The sequence below is a fragment of the Cavia porcellus genome, unplaced genomic scaffold (assembly GCF_034190915.1).
Source record: "Cavia porcellus strain 051 isolate PalLab524CR breed Dunkin Hartley unplaced genomic scaffold, mCavPor4.1 scaffold_6, whole genome shotgun sequence".
Classification (NCBI taxonomy): domain Eukaryota; kingdom Metazoa; phylum Chordata; class Mammalia; order Rodentia; family Caviidae; genus Cavia; species Cavia porcellus.
In genome coordinates, this window is record NW_026947489.1 from 56,777,695 (window position 1) to 56,799,445 (window position 21,751).

General features: G+C 45.6%; 2 protein-coding genes across 6 annotated transcripts; one reads left to right on the forward strand and one right to left on the reverse strand.

The window, feature by feature from the left end:
- Nucleotides 1-865: 865 nt before the first annotated feature.
- On the reverse strand, nucleotides 866-9,428 carry Tmem176b (transmembrane protein 176B). 4 transcript variants are annotated; one of them, XM_063250733.1, is made up of 9 exons: nucleotides 9,261-9,403; nucleotides 9,033-9,126; nucleotides 8,507-8,629; nucleotides 6,495-6,703; nucleotides 4,489-4,599; nucleotides 4,097-4,153; nucleotides 3,561-3,767; nucleotides 3,057-3,176; nucleotides 866-2,672 (listed from the first exon to the last, which is right to left on the reverse strand). In XM_063250733.1, the coding sequence occupies exons 4-9, from the start codon at nucleotides 6,696-6,698 to the stop codon at nucleotides 2,580-2,582; spliced, it is 792 nt and encodes a 263-aa protein (XP_063106803.1). In that variant the 5' UTR covers nucleotides 6,699-6,703; nucleotides 8,507-8,629; nucleotides 9,033-9,126; nucleotides 9,261-9,403; the 3' UTR covers nucleotides 866-2,579. The 4 variants fall into 4 exon arrangements, with proteins under 4 accessions (XP_063106803.1, XP_063106802.1, XP_063106801.1 ...); XM_063250732.1 differs by lacking the exon at nucleotides 8,507-8,629; XM_063250731.1 differs by lacking the exons at nucleotides 8,507-8,629; nucleotides 9,033-9,126 and having other exon boundaries at nucleotides 9,261-9,428.
- A 227-nt stretch (nucleotides 9,429-9,655) lies between these two features.
- Nucleotides 9,656-13,516, forward strand: Tmem176a (transmembrane protein 176A). Of its 2 annotated transcripts, none has more exons than XM_005003487.4 (7): nucleotides 9,656-9,829; nucleotides 10,240-10,429; nucleotides 10,739-10,849; nucleotides 11,921-11,977; nucleotides 12,125-12,334; nucleotides 12,818-12,928; nucleotides 13,238-13,516. In XM_005003487.4, exons 2-7 carry the CDS (start codon nucleotides 10,250-10,252, stop codon nucleotides 13,310-13,312), a joined length of 744 nt encoding a protein of 247 aa, XP_005003544.1. In that variant the 5' UTR covers nucleotides 9,656-9,829; nucleotides 10,240-10,249; the 3' UTR covers nucleotides 13,313-13,516. The 2 variants fall into 2 exon arrangements, with proteins under 2 accessions (XP_005003544.1, XP_003469808.2); XM_003469760.5 differs by having other exon boundaries at nucleotides 9,678-9,829; nucleotides 10,244-10,429.
- The last annotated feature ends 8,235 nt before the right edge of the window (nucleotides 13,517-21,751 follow it).

The window sequence follows — 21,751 nt, forward strand, 5'->3', positions numbered from 1 at the left end:
GGACAGAATGGGGAGGAAGAATGTCACACCCATTAGCCTTCCTTCCTGTCCCCTTCCTGTTCAAGCAGCAGGTCTACTGGGGTGGGGGACGGGGCAAACTCTGAGGACTGCAGTTTTTTAAAGGAACAGGATTGGCCTTAGGCACCGAATGGGAGCCTCTTAGCAGCCAGTTATAGAATTTAGAGTCTGGTCCTGATGTGAAAGGACCCATGATCTAGTAAGGAAATGGTAGGTTAACAACACGGAGTTAAAAGCAGTGATCAGAGGGAAAAAGCCATTTCCTGTTTATGTTCAGAGTGGTTTAAATCCTAGATAAATACAGCATTCATAAACAACTGGTGATTATTTGCATCTGTGGATACAGTTTCACCACCAAGATAGAATTACGCAGTCAAAAGTTGGCTTTTACAAGTAAGTGAATGTGAGGGCGGAGTGGCACCATTTGTGGAAGAACAGAAGAGAGACCCGGAAGTTTCTAGGCTATTCTCGAGGGGAGAGGGCAGACCAGACAGACATAAACAAGGGGCCCATCTTCCCTCACAAATTCCGAAACTTCACAGGGGAAGAAAGAAGCTACCAGAGTCTGACACAGATCATTTCGTGCAAAAACAACCAAAACAAACCTGATATCCATTTGCCAGAATGAAAAAAGAAAAGAACCTCTACCTAACCTGACCAGTGTAGAGACACAGAAGGACAGAAACCAGCAGGGTCAGCAGCAAAGCCTCCTGACCAGTGCCTTGGGCTCAGCTCCACTTGTGTTTGGCTGCACTGAGATTCCTTGCTAAAAACCCACAGTGAGCAAATCATTAAAAGGAATAAAACAGGTTAAATTATTAAAAGAAATAAAACCCAAAGCACCTAATTCCACATGTGAATTTTATTTTCTCTTTCAGGCCATCAAGAAGTGTACATCAGAGCATTTAAAAAATTCCCAGGCACACAAGACCTGGGGTCTCGGGACAATCAAATGCCATTGGCCTATCTGGGGGGGTGGATATTTTTTTCTCTGGCAAGCTCCTGATATTTCCCATTTGTCAAGCAGTGAATCACACTGTGAACAGCACAAGTTGGGACCACCAGAATCTTTCTACAGAAGTTAGAAGTGAAAACAAAAATCAGCCTTTCCCCTAGCTCCCACCCCCAAAAAGGAAAGAAACTTCATTTGTTCATTCAGTGAATACATACTAACACCCCACAGGAGGCTGGGCACAAGACATAGTCCCAACTCAGATATTATGGTTCAAAAAACCTATGGCATCTTCACCCCACCACCACCACCTGCTCTGATGGCGCCTCATGATGTAGCTGTCGTTATCCAACAGTCATTAGCATACCACCTTGCTGCCTGCTGTATCAAAAATCTGGCAGTCGTGTGATAAATATTCTTTCCTTGTAAGATAGAGTTTTTATGCCTCTCTTCCTGTTCAGCTTATGAACTCCTCAACCAGATCTGAGGTCTCTCGGTACCCTAAACCTTATATACGGCAAGACATAGGAACGACATGTTGACCTGATACTGTTTTATAGATGCGGGTAGAAGGTGCAGAACCCCTGAGTCAAGATGAGGGGCCACTTGTAACTCAGAAACCGGTCTCAAGACACAGATTCTTGGGCAGTGCCCTCCCTCCGCATGTGTGCTGGGCAGGTCCCAGGAGCAGACTACTGAGCTAAGGAACCTGTGGAAGGCGGTACCTGATAAGAGGTTCTCGGGGACAGTGCAATGCTGGCCACTTATTCTTCTGCCTTTGTCAGCCTCCCTGGCCATGAAGTGAGCAGTTTACACCATATTTTTCTGCCGTGATGTATTCCCTCGCCATGGGGCTAAAGGAATAAGGCCAATAAACCATGGACTGAAACCTCCAAAACCACAAGCCAAACTAAACCCTTTCTCTCTCTCTCTCTTTTTTTTTTTTTTTTTTTTTTTTGTCTTTTTCGTTTTTATCGGTACCAGGGATCAAACTCACGACTGCCTGCTTGCAAGGCAAGTGCTTATGCCGCTGAGCTAAATCCCCAGCCCCCCAAACCCTTTCTCTTTATAAATTGATTATACCTGGCGTTTGTTATAGTGATAGAAAATCGATGAACGAAGGGCTTCCATTTTTCCATTGCTGGGGTAAAATAAATGTTGAAACTAAGTTGTTCTAAATTTCTTTGCACTTCTAACTTCTCTCCTGAGTTGGGGATGGGGACTGTCAGTACTTTGAGGCTCAAGCTTTCCTGACAGTGGGCTGCAGACTCGAGAAGGTAAGGAGAGCACACATCTCACACAGGGGAGGCCGTTCCCATGTGACATACGTAAACAAAGCGGAAGCCCATCTTCCTGAGAAAAATTTTTTTCCTGTTTAATCAGCATTGTGGGAAATGTGACGATAGTTCTTCCTGGAACAGAAGGCACTGGAGAGGGGATGATGGGAGAGGACAGCAGGAAGAGAAGAAGGAGGGCTGCATAGCTGCTGTGGCAAAGGCGCGTGCAGGTGCAGGGCCAGGAGGGCTTCTGGGGGCAATTCCTGTCATCCCCACGGGCCCTGGGCTGCACTGACAGGAGCAGTCAGGAACCTGGCAGGGTCTTCAGCAGCTCAGAGGTTGATGACAGTTAAGGTGTCCTCCTTGGAAGCGGAAGGGGACTCTGGATTCTCCCCCAGAAGTTTCTGGTCTGACCCTTCCTCATCCTGTAAAAAACAAGGAAGAGCAGCCAATGGGACAGAGAGAATGAGGGTGCAGCGAGCCATATAGTACCTGAAACCAGGGGAGGAAAGAGGGAAAGCAAAAAAGCCCAGAAATAGGGATCCAGCCAAACAGGCAAGGTGACAAAGAAAGGGGACTTGGACAAGTGTCTGGACAGAGAGGAGGAGACGGCGGGAAGTTAGAGGACAGGAAATGTGGAGAGACACAAAGCAGTACACGCTATGGAGCCGCACACCCCAGACGGTAGAGGGGACAGAGGGGTGGGCCTGGCTTCCGGTAAGGTGGATCCGGGCTCCAGGGCTCCTCCCAGCTCCCACACTCCTCCACCCACACCTCCAGACCCTCCCATTTGCCTCTGGACACCTCACCAGGGGCTGGGAACTCTGGCCACTCATACTTCGAAGACACCATCTCAGGGAAGCCAAAGACACAATAACGTTCAGGATACAGACCACTGTGAGCAGGATACAGAATCCCAAGAAGAGTTTCTGGGGATAAAAGAAGAAAAAAAATACAGTCAGGCGTCAGTTCCTCTGATTTGGCTCAGGCCGTGCACGCTTATTTTGGGTAATAAACCGATACCAGGCCAGCGCAGGGCAGGCCAGAACTGGCCTGGAAGCTTCCATCTCTTACCTGTTCAAATGCTCACGGTGCCCCCACCTTGTTGCTATGCCAGTAAAGCCCTGGGCCTCTTGGAGAGACTATTGCAATTTGAGAAATGCCTGCCATTTAAATTAAAATCGCCTAAAGGAAGATCTAGGACAGGCGAGGTCCAAGTGCAAGGAGCCTACTTCTCTTCCCTCCCATGTCCCACTTTCTTGGGAACAACGGGCTGTGAAGGGTGCCAGGAAGACTGGATTCTTCTCTCTTACCAGGGTCATTTTCATAAAGTTTCTGCAATTCTCTGTCCTCCATTCGTACGAAGTGGTTGTGGCCACAGGGTCTAAATTATCACACACAGAGTTGAACTTGGAGTAGTTTAGATCGTTGTTTTGCCAGATGATGCTCCTCACAGAAAAGACAACTGCAGCCACAGCGGCAGCGATGCCAGCCAGAGTGAGCAGACCAGACACACAGCCCTAGGAGAGAGAGGTCCAAGACGCAGGTTCATCAGTGGCAGGGCCACATGGGTGCCACCCTCAACTGTCTCTTCTTCCCCAGTTTCTATGGCTAGAAACACTTGCAACCTTCCAGGAATGACCTGAGGATATTGGGGGTCCTCGGGCACAAGACAGAAGATGGAGGGGAAATTCTAATCCCAGAAAGTGTTGAAAGACAAGGTCAGGGGGCTGGGGATTTAGCCCAGCAGCGTAAGCGCCTGCCTGGCAAGCCTGAGGTCCTGAGTTCAATCCCCAGAACTGCAAAAAAAGAAAGACAAGGTTAGGGAGAGACAACAGCCAAGACTCACTAAAAGTTTCCCCCGGCATCTCTCATGGACAGCGGCCCCTGTTCCTGCTGCGATTGCCTGGAAAGAGAAGACACCAAAACTGTCCTCTGGTTTGCTCTCCTGATTGACCTCTCACCACCCTTCCACCCAGAGCTCCTGTAGGACTGAATCCAGAGGCAAGACTCAAAAGATCAGCAAAGAAGCGACACATATGGATGAACCCCCAGTTACACTGTCCCGTCTTCCCCTGCCTTGTGACAGAAGAAATGGGAGACAGTTTGTCCCAGCCCCAGGAAAAGTGGGGCAGGCAGCCTCTGGGTTTTCGGTGGCTTCCCCTAAGCATCTATTTGGAGTCTCTTTGCCCATCGTCACCTGCCCGCCTCCCATTGAGTGCCCAGCCCTTCCCTACTCACCACAGATCCTGCCCAGAATGCACAGCCCAAAACACGCAGCTCAGTCCTGGGCCCAAAGGAGAGACTGACCCCAAGAGTGCAGCTCACGACCCCCAGCACTATCTGCATCACCTGCAAGACAGGGTGAAAATCAATAGCCCAGCTCCCACCCCTGTGGCATTTCCCCTGCCCTGGCCTTCCTGCAGTTCAGATTCCAGAAGGTTCTGTGTCCTTACTACCTTCAAGCTGCACTGGTCTGATTCTCCCTTTACCCTTCTTACAGGCTTGGCTGTTTATCCTTTGCTCTTTTTTTCAAAAGAAACTCTATGATGATCCCACCAGGTAATTCCTATTTTTTCTCTTCACCCTCCCTTAGGAATCATCATTTTGTCCAAATCTGGCGTCTACCCTCAGTTTCCGGTTCTGATATATCTCTTCAGGTTCAGGTGTGTAGTTTTGAGGGCTCTGTCATAGACCCAAAGATGTGCCATTGGCATCCCCAACCCGCTCCCAGCAAGGAGGACCTTGTGTTTCAGCTGAGAAAAGATGTGATGGTCCCCAAGTCAGTGACTGAGCAGGACTGTGGCTGAGTCACAGCCTGCCACCGTGGAACTGTGGTAACGGACAGTCTACCAGAGGCCCCCAACCTTAGCCTGCCCCCTCTTGTCTCGTATTGCATGTATTGCCCCTCAATAAACCATTTGTACCTCTATCTTGGACTCAGTGTCTGCCTCCTGGAAAACCCTACTCACACAGGCTCCTGGATGTCCTCTGAGACTTGTCATCATTAAATCCCCTTTCCAATCCTCCAGGGCTCGCATCTCCTGATTATCCACACCCCAAACCTCTGTGCAGTCTTAGGTTTGTCTCTTCTCTTACACCCCAAGCCCGTTCACTCCTGAACCATGGAGCCACTATCCACAAAGGATTTTAATGCCGCTTTTCCTCCACCGTTTCATCTCTGTCTACACAAATGCAGACCATTCGTATTTCCTACCCCGAGGCCTCCAGCTCTGAGGCAGCTGGAGCCCAGGTCCCTGCTCAGAATCCATGAACGGCCACCTGCCACAGATGCTGAGGCAGGACGTTCTCCTCCAAGGCTTCTTCTCAGTCCTCAGCACATTCTCTCCTGTAACAAACTTGCTGAAGCTCTCCTGCCTCTCTGCCGTTCCTCCCCCTTGCTGTGTCTTTCCTTTTGTAACCTACAGTTTCTTTTCTTTTGTCCCCAACCACTGTCTGCCTGAATCCACTCCATCAACAGGGTCCATCTCAAGCACCAGCTCCTGCCTACCGGGATGTCAGGTGCAAGTCTTGCTGACCCAGCCTGAAGTCCACTCATTCCGTGTCACCCTTTCAGGTGGAAATGGAGCACTTTTCAGGGGAATAAGACCGGGAGGGCCTAGCATGTTGCTTTGCACCAGCAGCCTCAGTCTCCATGGGCTCAGCCAAACCCTTCAGTTTCTAGAGATTCTTCTCCCTGCTCCCAGTTTGCCTGGCACTGCACCCTCTGCACCAAGGAAGAGGTTGCCCAGTCCTTTCCACCCAAGTTCTGCAGGCAAAGTTCCAAAACTTTCTTACATGTGATGTCCCTTCTCGCAGAGATTCAACTTACTTTTCTTTGTGGGTCCTATTGAAAAGGCAGAATTGTTGGAAAACCCAAGCACCTTGAAACCACAATGTCAAGTGATGTAAATTAGACCCCTAAGCTTAAGTATCAATTTTATGGTTTCTTTTATATGAGAAACCCAAAGTATAAGTGAATTAAGGAGCAAAATAAAAGATGCTAGGAAAAGGGAGGTAGATCTTTTGCAAATGGGCAGAGGACCAAGCAGTGAAGGGGTTGGAGGGAGAGAAGCGGGAAGGGCCATAAAAAGAATTAAAATCTGTTATGTACTTGCACCAGCTCCATGATGAACGTACTCAGCATGAGCTAGTAAAGTATTAAATTGTTTAAAATGTCTTTGAAGTGAAAAGAAGGGTCCGCCCCTCTGTGTCACCTCATTAACTGCCCCCAACCACCTTCTTACTGCGAGAGCTAGTTGTTCCTTGCTCGTCCTGGCCTTGGAAGGTCCAGTGTCTCCAGGTTGAGAAAGAAACCTCTTCAGGGAACCCGCTGCCTTCAGCAGCTGCGACAGCACGGATTCCTGGTGGATATGGATGCTGATGTGAGTGGGCTGGGATGAGGTGGAGGCCACCCTGACTCCATTCACAGTCACCATGTTTTGGGCCATCTTGCCTGCAGGGGAGATGATAGGCGGAGTTACTGAAGTCTGAGAGCAGGTAATGTGACAAAGGGGAGCATGGCATGCCTTCCCAACGTGATACGATACAGTTTGTCTGGGCTCCAGAGTGGAGCAAAGAAAGGAATCTGAATTATCTTAATGCAAATACACACACACACATCTGCTGTCCACCAAAAAATGTATATATCAGGGAAAGAAAAACCTGTATAAATATATTAACACTAAATTATCGAGACATCAATACAAGTTACCTTTGGTTTCTGCAGTTACAAGAGGTGCTCAAAGTGGTGACCATCAGCTTCCAGACATTTATTAGTATGGCAAACTCTGAAGTTTATATACATTTTTTAGTGGATCTGTATAAGAACCACACAAAACTTTCTCACTAGTAAAACTGTTCAAAAGATTTTAAAGAGACACCAATATGATCAGTTTCTTACATATCTTCCAATGACATTTTTGCACACAAAAGATTTCTTCTCCATCTTCTTTGCCACAAATGGTAGCATACTACCCATGCTGGACAAAGTCCTTCATAATGCTGTGGTCACAGAACCATGTTTTAAGAATTAACCCTGCTGTAGTCCATAAAAACCTTCTTGAGTCATTTGTATAACTATATTTTTCCAGCATGTGAACCTACCGTCATTTATTTAACTGGTCCCTCTTAACAGACATTTAACCAATTTAAATGTTATGCAATAAAATACTGTTTGAAATGCGTATCTCAATAAGTTTTGACAAATTTATAACAGTATGCAACTACAGTTACAATCAAGATACAAAATATTTCTCTGTTGTAAACATTCCCCAAAGAACTTACCACAGTAAATCCCCAAATGGGTATTATTGATCTTCCAGCTCTAACTAGGTCAGCATAGTTTCAATCAGTATTTCAATTATTATGAGTAGTTCCATAGTTTCAATTAGGACGAAAGAAGTTGATCGCCTTTTCACACGTGAAAAGCCGTTTTTATTTATTTTAAGTTCTTGTTTCATATTCTGTGTCCTTCCTGTTCTATTTTTTTTTGCCTTACAGAAGTGCTTTGTACAGTCAAAAATTACCATTTATATGAGTTCTGAATATTTTTTACAACTTTGATTTATATTTTGACTTTGCTTGTGTTTTTGTACAGTTTTTACTCTAAAAAGTAGAGCTTATGTTTAGAAAAGCTCTCTCTTGTTTTATGCTGGGAAGATTTTATTTTCCACTTTAAAAGGACTTGCCCCCTTCTAGGTCAGAGTAATTCATCTGTGTTTTCTTCTGTGTGGCTTCACGCTTTCTGTGCTCATTTTTAATGCCGATCCCTCTGGAATTCCTGTCATAATCCAAAAGACATAGATCCAAGTTGCTGCTGCTGTTCAGAGTGAATTTCTGCAGGATCGCTTCCACTGGTGACATACGTCTTCTTTCACTGATTTCAGATGCTCTCCTGAGCAAACAGGAAGCTCCCACTGGAATTTTTGTCCTCCAGTCTTCATATCCTGCCAGTTGGTCTGTCTGTAATGAGCTACGCCTCAACACTACAATTTTAGTTAGTGTAGAATCTAATATCTAATTGGACTGCTTCTTGACTTTCTTGTATCTTACTTTTCAGAATTGTTATGGCCATTTTTGCTAGATTACTTCTCCATGTACACTTGAAAATCAACTTACCTGGCTCCAACAGACATCCCAGAGATGACAATAATGTGCCTTCTGCCTAAGTATCACCGTTCAAATCCAGTACTGACAGCCACCCTGATAGAATTTCTCCTTTACCCTCCTTTCAGAGTTGTCTCACTCTTTCACCTACCTGGCCTCCTCTGAGTTCAAAGGTCAGGCTTTTGACAAGTCTGCAGGAGGTTCAGATTCAGGGGGCTCAGCAAAGGAACTCCCACCTTAGATTCCCGATCTTCCCTTGGGTCCTAGGAGCCATCTGAAAAGTGTGGTCCTCTGGTGTACTTTGGACCCAGGCTCTCCCAGATCACTTAGGTGACACCACCTCCTCGTCCCCCATCCCACCTGTTGTGCTTTCTAAGGGCAGGATCTGAAGCCAAGAGCAGACCTTCCTGGCCTCCCCTCTACTCCAAGCTCGGTGGTGAGCTCGGTTCTGCGGTCTTGGACACTTTGCTTTGACTCTCTTCCCAGTGTTGGACTTGGAGAAAGAGCACTCCTGCTGTCCACAAGCCATAGCCATGCTACCTCAGGGCTCTGTCCCAAAGGAGCCCCATCCATCGCCACCCAGAGTGGGGGCTTGGGAAGCCAGGATAGTCCTTCCCCCAGCCCCACCCCCACTTCCAGGTTTACAGGTTTCCTCTAACATGCATACTCATACCAACCTCTCTGAAAAGGACACTGAGCCAACGTTATCTCCTTCCTAGAAACTGGTGTCAGCTGTCTTCTCAGTACCTACTCTAGTCCTTCCCTGGAGTCCTACAGGACAGCAGAACAGAGGAAGAAGGACATCTTACACACAGAGGGGCGTAGGGTTCAAGAGACAGGTGTAGGGTCCACAGCCAGAGAGACTCCTGGGAAGGGCCTGCCTGGGTGATGGGGCTCTGCCTCACCTGCTGTCCTCCAGGAGCCAGAGCAGAGCAGAACTGGGAGGCGCTGATTTGGAGCAGAGGATAGCAGCCTGGAGGGAGGAGATCAGAAAAAAAGGGATAGTGAGAAGAGGGTGAGGCCTGGCCTTACCATTTCCCAGCAAGCAGCTAGGAGCAAGGGGCCCTGTTAGGGGGGTTCCATTGTGAGCAGATGATCAGGCTGGCTTGTGAATGCACACACACACACACACACACACACACACACACACACACCTACTCAGATAATACACACTGGAACCACATGCACTCACAACACAGACCCACATTTGCTAAGAAAGTCCTGGCCGGGTGACTGTGTACCTGACACCCCACAGTCCACCCCTTCCTCTTTCTGGCTCCCCAGTGCCCAGAAGTCCCCCTGTGACTGGAAAGCCCTAAAAGAACCCTTCTGTTTACTGGGAAGGGTGAAAGTCTGGTCAGCCCTCAACATCCCTTCCCTCTGGCTTTCAGCTTCTTCTGACCAAGCTGCTCCTCCTGCCAGTACCTCTACACTCCTCTCTGCTGTGCTCAGCTCCCTGCTCTCAGAGAAGAAGGTGAGGCAGCCTCTTTCCTGGGGAGACCCCTGCCCCTCACAGTCACCAATGGAAGCTCAAATGGTAGCCAGGGGGTTGTGAGAAGCAGTCAGGTTCTGGGGTCACAGGGCTCTAGAGACAAGAGACAAGAATACCCAGAGTCAGTGATGGGGGTGGAGAAGTGACATGTGTGGGCACTGCTCCAGCCAGACACCAGGGTCTGAGAGCACCAAGAGGGCACAAAGCAGACTTGGGGTGATGGGGGAGCCCCAGCGGAGATGGGCTGCCCTGCATCACTCAGGAGGAAGCAGCTCTGTGACCAGGAGCAGCCACTCTACGTCTCTGAGCCCCATGGCTCCTGAACTCCCAATTCTGATGAACCCAAGGAAATCTGCCTGCCCTGCCTCCCTAATCTTCCCTGTGTTCCCCAGACAGACATTGATGGACGCAGGGACAGGAGACAGCAACGAAGTGGCCCCTGAGGGCCCACAGCCCACCCACATCAATGTGCACATCCACAAGGAGTCAGCACTGGCCAAGATCCTGCTGACCGGATGCTCCCTGCTGCGGCTCCCAGCCTCAGCTACCAGTGCCACCAGCCGGCTGCTGGTGGCTTCCTGGGTGAGGGGGCTGCTTGCCTTGTAGAGCCAGGGAGGGACACCCCATTCCTCACCTCAGGCCATGGAAAGGCTCCTCTTTTTCTGGCCACATGCTCTCCCCCAACCTCTCCAAATAGCGTGCTCTCTGTCTGTCTGTCTGTCTGTCTGTCTGTCTGTCTCTCTCTCTCTCTCTCTCTCTCTCTCTCTGTTCTAGCCAGTATACCCAAAGTGCAGCAGGTTCTCCAAGCCACCCTAACATCTCAGGGCAGGGGACAGGGAGCTTTCTCTATGCCCAGGCATCAGGTCAGTCCTTAGCTCCTGTATCTTTCAGGTGGTACAGATCATGCTGGGACTCCTAAGCGGGGTCCTGGGAGGATTCCTCTACATCTTCCAGTGCCGCACCCTGTGCACCTCAGGTGCCGCCCTCTGGACTGGGGTCGTGGTGAGTATGGCAGATGACTGTCACCTTCCTGTCAGAGGGGACAGGAATGTTGCCCTCAGTGTTGCCTGGACATCACAACCATCAGTGTGGTGCCACAGAATGTTAGTAGCCAAGAAAATGCTAATGATGTAGGCCATGTCTTTGCTCATATAGTTAAGAGAACAGCCTAGAAGAGTGGCATGCCCAAAGTCATAGGGTCAGCTTTCTGGTCCCCTGCCTAGGGTTCCCTCCCACCCTGGGATGGCTACCAGTACCCACCATCAACAGCACCTAAGGGTCTGAGGATCCATTCACCACCAGACGCTGCCCCAGGGATGGGATGGGGGTATGTGGGAAGATAATGTGCCAGAGAAGAAATGTCACCTCCCAGTTTTCCACCCTTGTCCCCTGCATAACAGTGGGAGTAGAGGTGAGTACAGATGAATACATGAAAACCTGTTCATGGTGGGACTGGGGAACCGTGGGATACTCTCCACTATCTCAGAACAGCAAAATATGCATGTATTGAAAAAAGAGACAAAAGGAGCCCTCCTCATCCATCCCCCAGCAGAGACACGTGGATCACTTACAGAACACCCAACAAGATTCCGACCCATCTGCTCAGTTGGATGCCCCAGACTTCCTGCTGGCCTGATGGAAACAGAGCTGTTAGGACAGATATCTGGACCTGACACTGCCCAAAGACTCATCTTGTACTGAGAAGTTCTCCAACAACCTGGGATTTCCACAAGATCCACCACACCTCCCCAATCCCTACAACTTTCATGAAGCACTCAGTATTGCTTTAAAAAGTTTTGGAGACGGGAGGGCGAGCTCACACCTAGATGAACCACAGTTACTTTTAGATGCCACTATACTAGCATCCTGCAGTCTCAGGGGTATGATCCAAGCTCAGCACTCTCCACAGTTATTTTACCACAAACAACAAAGCACAAAACCCAGGACATACCTGGAGTGTGCTGGGGAGAGTCGCCCTAATGGCTGGCAAGGGATCACTCGGGAAAGAGAGGCAGGTGATTGGAGGCGACTTGAGGTTCCACTGACCCTGCTCTTGTCTCTGTCTCCCTCCAGGCTGTGCTGGCTGGAGCTGCTGCCTTTGTGTACAATAAACGAGGTGGGATCTGTTGGGTAAGTTCTGAGAAGGCGAGGGAAGAAATCAGGCTCACATGTTAGGGGGTCACACATGGGTCCTACCAGGCACTGCCCTCTTTGCCCAAACCCAGACTCTGGAAAAGGTAGAGTCACTAAGGTCTCCCTCCACTGCCTCCCCTCCAGGCCCTGTTGAAGATTCTTCTCACATTGGCAGCTTTCTGCACAGCCGTTGCAGCCATCAAGATTGGAGCTGGTAGCTTCCATGAGTACCGCTATGATATGGGCAGTGATTACAACTGTAAAGACTCGTACTGGCCCACCGTGCCTCCCAGCACCTCACGTCCTGAACTTGAGAGGCTGCACCTATGCATCTCCCAGATGAATATGCTGAAGGTCAGTGGGCAGGGGAGAGGGTGGGGCAACCGGTTAAAGAGGGGTGGGGACAGATAAGAGGAAAGATCGCCATCAAAACAGGTGCCCCTTGCACTCACCCAGCCTGACGAATGTCACTAAAGCTGCAGCTCTGAGCATGGCAGAAACAGCTCCTGCAGTGGAGATGTTAGAGATGAGAGGGAAAGACAAACACTGAAATCCTCACTGTCAATGTGCCAAGATTGCCCAAGTGGCACCAACCTGTTAAATGGTGCCCTTCCTCGATCCTCTCCAGTCTAGGGAGCCATTAAGGAATCAAATCAAACTTTCTCTGCAGATGAGTACAGGGTGCTATATTCTGCACACTGAGCACAGTGATGCCCCTCCAGAAGCCACAGCCTTAGGGATGAAGGGTGGACAGAGTTCTGTGTCAGTGAAGAGCATGGGAAAGGGCACAAAAGTGACCATTACTCTGGTGCCCATGACCTTCGCCTTTGTCCCCAGAACCTGATTGTAAGCCTTCAGTCCATGCTCCTGGGTGTGTGGGTCCTGTTGCTTCTGGCATCGCTAGCCCCTCTGTGTCTGTACTGCTGGAGAAGATTTTCCATTAAAAAGGTGAGCCCTTGTGTGTTTGGGGTCCCAAGTCATGCCAGTCTTTCTACCGAAGCCCAGACAGACACTGGTCCCAACCAAGGGACCCCAGCCAAAGATTGCAGGGAGCCAGGGGGATCCACATCTGTACTTAGCTTTCAGGGTCAGTATATCAAGTATCACGTAGTTGGTGTATTATCTGGCTACTTAGCTGCCTTAGAGGAGAGAATCTGCTCTCTCTCTCTCTCTCTCTCTCTCTCTCTCTCTCTCTCTCTCTCTCTCTCTCTCTCTCCCCACCCCATTCGGGGTTGTCTTGCCCTGCCCTTCCTTTAGAAAAGAGAGCAACCAAAAGAAGCCACTGGGAAGGAGCCGGTACTAGCCTTGCCTCTGCTGGGCACTCACACCTGAAGCTCCTTCTGCTTTGAATGCCTCTGCATCTGCCTCCTTGAAGAACCAGATCAGGACAAGAGACCTCCAGTGGCTGTAGCTGTTTTTCCCTAAGGACCACTGCCTGCTCCATCTGACCTTGCTTATCTCTTGCTTGCCTTCATCCTCCTTCATGGCCCTTCTTGTGTGACAATTTGACAATAAATGTTTATGTGATTGGCCCCAGGTTTTTGCTTCATTATTCAAATGCAAGGAATTTGTCTGACAGAGGAGGCAGTGGATCATGAGCCAACAGCAGACCTAACATGATCCCTGCCATGGCTCCAAATGCCTACCAGGAGCTGGAATTGCTGACCCCAAAACCAGACCCCTTCAAAGCTGGTCTGTGGCTTCAGGTCCAAAATCCTGGTACAAATTACAAAGGGCCTGGGACTCAGCCATGCTCCCTACCCATCAGATTAAAGAAAGTGAAAGTATAGACTTTCATTTTGACTGTTTGGCAATGTTAAGACATAGACAACAAAATGCCAAGAAGCCAGGGATTTAGCTCAGTGGCATAAGCACCTGCCTGGCAAGTGCTAGGTCATGAGTTCAATTCCCAGTATCCCTCCACAAAACAAAAACAAAAAAAACCCACAAAGATGCAATCATTTTTAAAAATCATAGGTCACAAGTTCAAGCCCAGGTTGGGCAATTTACCAAGATCCTGGCTCAGAGTAAAAAGGGGCTAGATATATAACTCTTTGGGAAGGCCTTGGGTTCAATTCCTAGTACCAACAATAATTTTACTAGAAAAGTACCAGAGGGAGAGAGAGCATATTCATTCCATCCAAAGTGGACTTCAAGACAAACAAAATACCAGGAATAAACAGAGTCATTACATTGTGATTAAAATTTTTATTTATCAAAATGCAACAATACTAAGTATATACGCATTTAACAACAGAACTTCAAAATACATGAAGCAAAGATGCACAGAACTGAAAGGAAAAACCATGAAATTTATAGTTATAGTAGAAGACACTTAGGGATTCTCCTCTCAGCAACACACAACTTAAGTACTTAGGAATTAACAAGAACACAAAAGAATTGAGCCATATCATCAGATCTAATTGTTCATAATACTCTCAATAATCCCAAAATCATATTCTTTTCAACACTCATTGAACATTCACCAAAACAGACCACATGTTGAGACCATAAAACAAATCTTGACAAATTTAAAATTGAATTTATACAGAATGTACTTTCTAACTATAATGAAATCGACTTATAAATCAATAAACAGAAAGATAATGGGGGGGAAGTTTTTCAAATACTTGGAAGTTAAACAATATTCTCCTAAATAATTCATGGATCAAAGAAGTCTCAAGAAAATTAGAAAAGACCTTGAATAAAACAAAAATGAAAATTCTATCCTTGAAAATTGACAGATAAAACTAAAGAAATACTTTGAAGGACATTATATAGTATTAAATGCCTGTATAAAAGAAGAAAGTTCTCAAATTAACCATTTCAAATTTCACTTCTGAAAATAGGAAAATGAGGAGCAAAATGAGCTCAAAGTCACCAAGAACAACAAAGCAGATAAGAGAAATAGATTAAATAGAGAATGAATACATGGGGCTGGGGATTTAGCTCAGCGGCATAAGCGCCTGCCTTGAAAGCAGGCAGTCGTGAGTTCGATCCCCGGTACCGATAAAAAGGAAAAAGACAAAAAAAAAAAAAAATAGAAAATGAATACAGATGTTATACATGCCTGTAGTCCCAGCTCCTTAAGAGACAGAAACAAAAAGCTTGCTTTGAGACTAACCTAAGGAACACGGCAAGACTCTAGTTTAAGGAAACAAGACAAAACAAATAGAAACTGGAAAACATAGGAGAGAGAAATCAATGGAGCCAGAAGTTAGTGTATTAAAAAAAAGTCAAAATTAATAAACTTCCAGCAAAGAGGAAGAACACACATCACCAACAACAGAATGAAATACAGAAATCACAAGTCCTATAGACATTAAAAGGATACTAAAGAAATATTACTAGCAACTCAAGGTAAAATTCCAACTACTACTAACTCAGAAGATATAACTGATTTAAATATAAAGCATATATATATATATATATATATATATATATATATATAAAGTTTGTAGAAGAAAACATAGGGGAATATCTTCATGACATATGGTTAAGGCAAATAATTCCTAGATGTGACATTAAAAACATAATTCACAAAAGAAAAAAATTAATAAATTTGACTTCCTCAAAATTAAAACTTTTGGCCTGCCAAAAATTGTACAAGTACAAGATAAGTACCTCTAGAAAAAAAATTTGCAAATCATGTATCTACCAAAAGACTTGTATTCAGAATATGTGAAGAACTCTCAGAAATCAATAGAGAGAAAACATAAAACCAGCTTTTTAAAATGAGCAAAAGACTTAAACACTTAGCAAAGAGCATATAGAGAGAGTGTCTTAGTCATTTTTCTCATCAGTGAGACAAAATATCCGACACCCGAAACTTAAAAGAAAAAAGAGGAGTGTAGATTTGGCTCATGTTTTAGACTATAGTTGGCTGGCTCTGAGGCTTAATGGCAAAGCACACTGGCATGATGGAAGGAAATCTGAATCACTACAGCAGCCAGGAAACAGAGAGTCAAAGGAGGAGTTGAAATGGTAAATAAATCTTTCTGGACCATGACCTCAATGATCTGTCTTCCCTAGCCACACTAAGCCAGCTATACCACTCCCATAATTTAATCACCTTCCAAACACAAGAGGGCTTGTGGGCCCTTTTAGATCTAAACCACAACATTTTACTCCTGGCTCCCAAAAGACTTGTGCACATCTCTTTATACAAAACGCATTTAGTCCATCTCTAAGAGTTTCTAAAGTCCTAACAATGTCAGCATTGCCGGAAAGTCTAAGTCTAAAGCTTCCTCTGACACTTAAGGCAAACATATATCTGTGAGCCCCTCTTAAAATAAAAAAGAAAGTTAAATGTATACAGTGGTGGAGGATAAACATTCCCATTCTAAAAGGAAGAAATAGGGGGGACCTAAGCAATATCAAAATCCACCTGGGAAAACATTAAATCCCACAGTTCCATGTCCATTACCAAGATAAGTTGTGATGAGATGTGAACTCCAAAGGGCTTGGGTCACTCTCACAGCATTGCCGGTAGGTGTAGCTCTCGTGACTTCTCTCTTAGGCCGGCTTTGCTCACTTTTTGCAGCTTTCCTCAAGCTTTCCATGTTCCTGGCTTCTCCCACTTCTTCACTGCACTTTCAGCTTTACTTTTACAGTTCTACACACTACCTTTCAGGGGCACACTATTTGGCTTCCTAAACCTTTTGAATTCTGGGTAAAAGCCTCTGTGACCCCACAAATCATGCTTCTGTATGCCAGTAAAACCAGCACCATGTAGATGACAGCAAAGTCCACTGACAACTTGAGCAGTAGCCAGGCTCCCTTGTATCATGGCCACAGACTATCAAAATGCCTAGATGGCTGAGCACTATGAACTGAGCTGCATGGAACCTAGGACCCAATTCCCCAGGTAGACATTCTTGACACAGGGCCCTGGGGTCTAGCTTCTCAATGCAAAGTCTTTCAATTTTGCAATTTTAAACCTATAGGACCTTGGTGGTTTCTTGCACGCATCCGTAAGGCATCCTTCTTATTGTCCTGACATAAAATACTTGATTTCTTTTTCATCTTTTTAAAAAAAACAAGCTCTCCTCTGCTCCAAGTTTACAGGCCCTGACTTTTTTTTTATCATTTTAAGACAGGGCCTCACTATGCAGTTCAGGCTGGCCTTGAGCTCACTTTGTAGCCCAGGCTGGTCTCAAACTTGCAACAGTCCTCCTAACTCAGCCTCCCAAATGCTAGGATTACAGGTGTTCACCACTACATCCAATTTACAGGCCCTGACTTTATAGAAGCTTCCTTTATGGCAAAACTCAAAACTTTTAAAATAACCAATCTATACCATATGTTCCTTATTCTCAACAGAGATGGGGCAATAATAAAAGCTCCCAATAATATATTCTTGCCATGGCCTCAACATTTGGGCTGTCTTGAAATTTCCTCTCCCAGATTAGTCTTCCACCCTTAATCTCAGTCTCCCATAAAGTCTTGTGACATGAGCAAAATGTAGACCAACTTTCCACCGGAGTATAACACACATAGCCTGGGTCCAGCTACCAATGAAGTTCTTATTACGGACTGAAGTCTCCTAATCCTTGTCTTTACCATCTGCATTTCTGTCCACATTCTGGTGTTCTTATCTCCAACCAGAATCCAGCTCAGCTTGCAACATTCTAGGGCTGCTTCTCCAGCCATCACTTCCAAATCTTTCTAAACTTCTCCCTCAAACTAGTTCCAAAGGATTTTGAACCACAAGGTCAGGTGACATCACAGATGATCCCACTTCACTGGCACCAAAATCGGTTTTAATCACTGTCTTTGTTGCTGAGATACAATATCAAACACTGGCAACCCAGAGGAAGAAAGATTTATTTTGGCTCACAGTCTGAGAGGTTTTAGCCCATAGTAGCTAGACCCAAGGCAGGATGGCATTCACAGAAGCATGGCAGAGGAATAGCCCACTGACTTCATGGCACCCAGGAAGCAGAGTGAAGGGGGGAGGTGGATAGGGAGATAAACCCTGCCAGGTCAGACCCACAGTGGCCACCTCTTTTGACCTGATTCTGCCTAACAGTGATTGAGCCTCAATGCTCTCAGTCCAACACCTTTCAAAAGTCCTGACTATGACCACATGGGTCTTTGGGGGGACATCTAGGCATAAACCATAATAGATAGCAAATAAATACATGAAAAGATGTTTAGAGTCATTAGGTGCTAGGTAAATACAAATCAAAACTACGGTCAGTGCAGGTCAAATAGAAAACACAGACAATACCAGAAATCGGTGGAAAAGCAAAGTGACACACAACCAAATTGAAAAATGATCAGGCTACTTCTTATAAATTTGAATCCACACATACATTCAGCTATCCTATCTTTAGGTATTTATACTAAAAATTAAAACTCATGTGAATGCTGATCGTTCAGAGACGAGGGATTGACCCTTCTCTTTATAATTACCAGATACTAGAAATAACTCAAAATATCCTTCTATGAATGGATGAACAAACTGTAAGAACACCTGTACTCTAGCATGCTATTAGCAATAAGAATAAACTACACTCAACAATGTAAATGAATCTCAAAGTCAGTATGCTGAAAGAGGCTGGTCTCAAAATGGTATGTATTTCATGCTCCATTTATATGATATTCTCAGAAAGTAAAAACTGTAATACTGGAGATCCATGGTTTCCTGAGATTAGGAATGGGAGGAGGCTGCGACTAAAAAAGGAAATTTGGGGGAGGTGATGGTGTGGTTTTTGATCCTGACCATAGTGTTGGTTAAACAAATCCATACATGTTAAAATGCACAGGATTATACACAAAAAAAGAAAAAGAAAAAGTTGTTTCCTGTTGTGTACATTCATTTTCCCTGCCAACACATGGAACCCCACATTCACGGCTTTAGCTGTAGTTTCAAATACATAAATTACTTTTTTTTTTTTTAATGAAAAGGAGGGCTGTTGCGATATTATTTACTACAGAAGAGAGCACCAAAGATCTGGACCTTTCTGAGGCTGCCTTCAAGAAAGAGATAAGAGAGAGGGCAGAGTGGAGGCCAGGAGTGGGGTGGGGTGGCCAGGTCAGGCAGAGGGGAACTTTTCTCTAAGACTCAGCTTCTCCAGAGGCAATAAACAAAGAAAATTGCCAGATCCTGACAGTAAAAGGTCACTTCTGAGCAGAAAGACAAACTCCGTTGACAGTAGTTTATCTGGATGAAGAGCGGAAAGAATTTACATCCAATCTGGCCATAAAAGGACTGATTTAGAAATACTGTAGAAGAAAATCTGTACCACCTTTAGCTTGAGAAAGGAAAAATTTACCACTGTCTTTATTTCAGTTTTATGCTACAGTGCTTCTTAGAACCATATGGTTTTTAGACTTCATGATTAACCAGCTCAAAAACAATTATAAAAAGGCTGAAATTAAATTCAAGGGCCTGCTTGCGTATTAGAATTCTCTTTGGCAAACCATCTAGAAACGAGCCCCGCCACCTAGTGGTTATAAAAAGTTTAATTCAAGAAAAAAACAAACCAAAGCCAAGGAACGTTTCAGAGAATATTCAGTTGAACAAATACTACTAAACTGCGCATGCGGCAGGCACTCCCTGCCGGTATCGAAGATGCAGCAGAGAAAAGGCTGGATGGCCTCCTGCCCGCTAGTCCCCGCAGTACCGACATCCTCTGCCTGCTAAATGACTTGTCTCCACCTGAGACTGAGGCATGCTGTTTGGACTGAGGACACACCGCTCAGGCTAATGGTCCATTGTTGTTTGTTTGTTAGTTTCCAGTTCTGCACATCTTGTTGATAAAAACTGCATGTCTTTGTTTGGAAAAGCACACCTTGCTTTACCATGCTTTCACTGATTCTGCTGTACGGTATAGTACTGTAGTTTATGTAGTAGTACATTACAGTACCGCGTGTAAGAGTTACTCAAAGAAAAACAAAGCCATCAGGTCGGAGCTTCTTTTGAGCATTTCTGCATACTGTAATGTTCATACGATGCACATACCCTCATTTTACAACCACTTCGCTGAAGGACCTGGACTCAGGAATGGAACTCGGTCACTAGACAAGGGGACCTTATCCCATTGCACTTTAAGCATATTCACTAAGTATGATGTACTAATAGACATGAAAAGACAAATGCCTTCAAAATGTTTACTGTTTCTATGTCTGACACTTGAGAAAATAAGCTATATCCAAAAATAGGTGGTTTGGCTGTTTTGATGCAGAAGGGAGGGATTGCGAGCATGGTCTTAGGAGACCTACTGATCACATCGGATCCAGGCACAACAGTTATGCAAAAGGGCTGGAAAGATTCATCAGTGGACTTTGTGTTGGGCTCACTTCTAAGCTTCTAACAGCTGCTCAAGTGATAATAAAACGGATTCATTTGAAGTTAAATCAATTCTCAGACAGAAGCAACTCTTTAGAAGAGACATTATCTTTAAAATGTTTTGATATGTAGAAATGTCTTATATCATATGATGGCATATGTGGAGGACCGCTTGGCTGAGTCTCTTTGGATAAAGAGCAGTTTTATCTCCAGCTTGGTTAGACCTGGCCTTATCTCCACGTACTGATATATCCAGAGCTGGCTGGGCCATTTCCTTATCCCCTCCATTGGCTCTAAGCAATGTAAACAGGGCTAGCTGAGATGCTGATGCGTAATCTTTGGAGCGAGGTGACAGTCACTGTTTCCCTGCCCCAAGACTCCCAAAAACATGGTTGAGCCAGGAGGGATGAAGAGCTACTGCTGTCAATGGGATGGGGTCTCGAGGTAATAGGCTCTGACTTCCCAGGGCAGAAAAGTTTACACATCAGAACTGGAGCACTGGCCCCAAGATGTTAAATGCTACTTCATTTGTATTATGCAGATTACTCTTTCTGGTCTCCCACCTAGCCCAGTTCACAGTACTCACACGTTTCCCACCTTGCTCAGACACTCATCCTCAAGCCACTCCCTTCTTCACAAATTAATAAAATCTGAGTTGGATCCTGGGTTGAGGCCTTTGTTCTGGCAAACCACGACCTAGGCTGGACTTAAGACCTCCTTGGCCCCTCATGACTATAAACATTTCCTAGTGTCTTCATTCTTGCCATGGGTTGCAGTATAAATGGTAGGTTGGAATTAACTTCCAGGAATTCCAGTAACTTTTCCATGAAATTACAAATATAAACTTCCTGGACCGAGACACAGTCTGGGAAGGGCTCTCTATATGCATATTTTCTCAATGGTTGTATATACACTTCAAGATCACAGGAAACAATCGAAAAATTAATTATCACTGTGAGTTCTGGCTCTGGACTTGTTGTGTGTGTTTAACTTTTATCTTACACTCCTGGGTATCAGTCTCCTTTACTGGATCATATATATGCCTTTCATCCTCCAAGGTATTCACCAGAGATGGACAGAGCAGTGGCTCCACTTCTGCCAGTTTCACTGACAAGGATTTCTGGCCTTTCCAGTGGTTTTTACAGAGTCAGGTAAGTTCATGGTTCTGTGATATCTTACAAGTAATATTTTAGTGTCATTGGTTCCTTGCAGAAGCTTCATCACTGAGCCAAAATTGCACATTTAAAACACAGCTTCCAGCAATATTAACTGTGCGATCAGTGTAACCTTGAGGAGTTTGCTACTAGGACGCCTGGAAAGGGCATGTGAGGAAACACAGGAAAAGATGTTTCACTGATGTCCTAAAAAGTGGATCTGGGCTACATCTGTTTTGCACTCATGATTATCGGTGAGCACTTTCTATATCATGATAGATCCTGAACAATTTTCATTCCTGACTTTCCTGACATAGAAGG

Excerpts from the sequence above, each read along its gene's own strand:
- Tmem176b (XM_063250731.1), bottom strand. The coding sequence starts at position 6,698 with ATGGCCCAAAACATGGTGACTGTGAATGGAGTCAGGGTGGCCTCCACC. Across the intron at positions 4,600-6,494 it reads AGGAACAACTAGCTCTCGCA|GTGATGCAGATAGTGCTGGG; the intron begins GTAAGAAGGTGG and ends CCTGTCTTGCAG. Across the intron at positions 3,768-4,096 it reads GATGCCGGGGGAAACTTTTA|GGCTGTGTGTCTGGTCTGCT; the intron begins GTGAGTCTTGGC and ends TCTCTCTCCTAG.
- Tmem176a (XM_005003487.4), top strand. The coding sequence starts at position 10,250 with ATGGACGCAGGGACAGGAGACAGCAACGAAGTGGCCCCTGAGGGCCCA. Across the intron at positions 11,978-12,124 it reads AACGAGGTGGGATCTGTTGG|GCCCTGTTGAAGATTCTTCT; the intron begins GTAAGTTCTGAG and ends CCTCCCCTCCAG. Across the intron at positions 12,335-12,817 it reads CCCAGATGAATATGCTGAAG|AACCTGATTGTAAGCCTTCA; the intron begins GTCAGTGGGCAG and ends CTTTGTCCCCAG.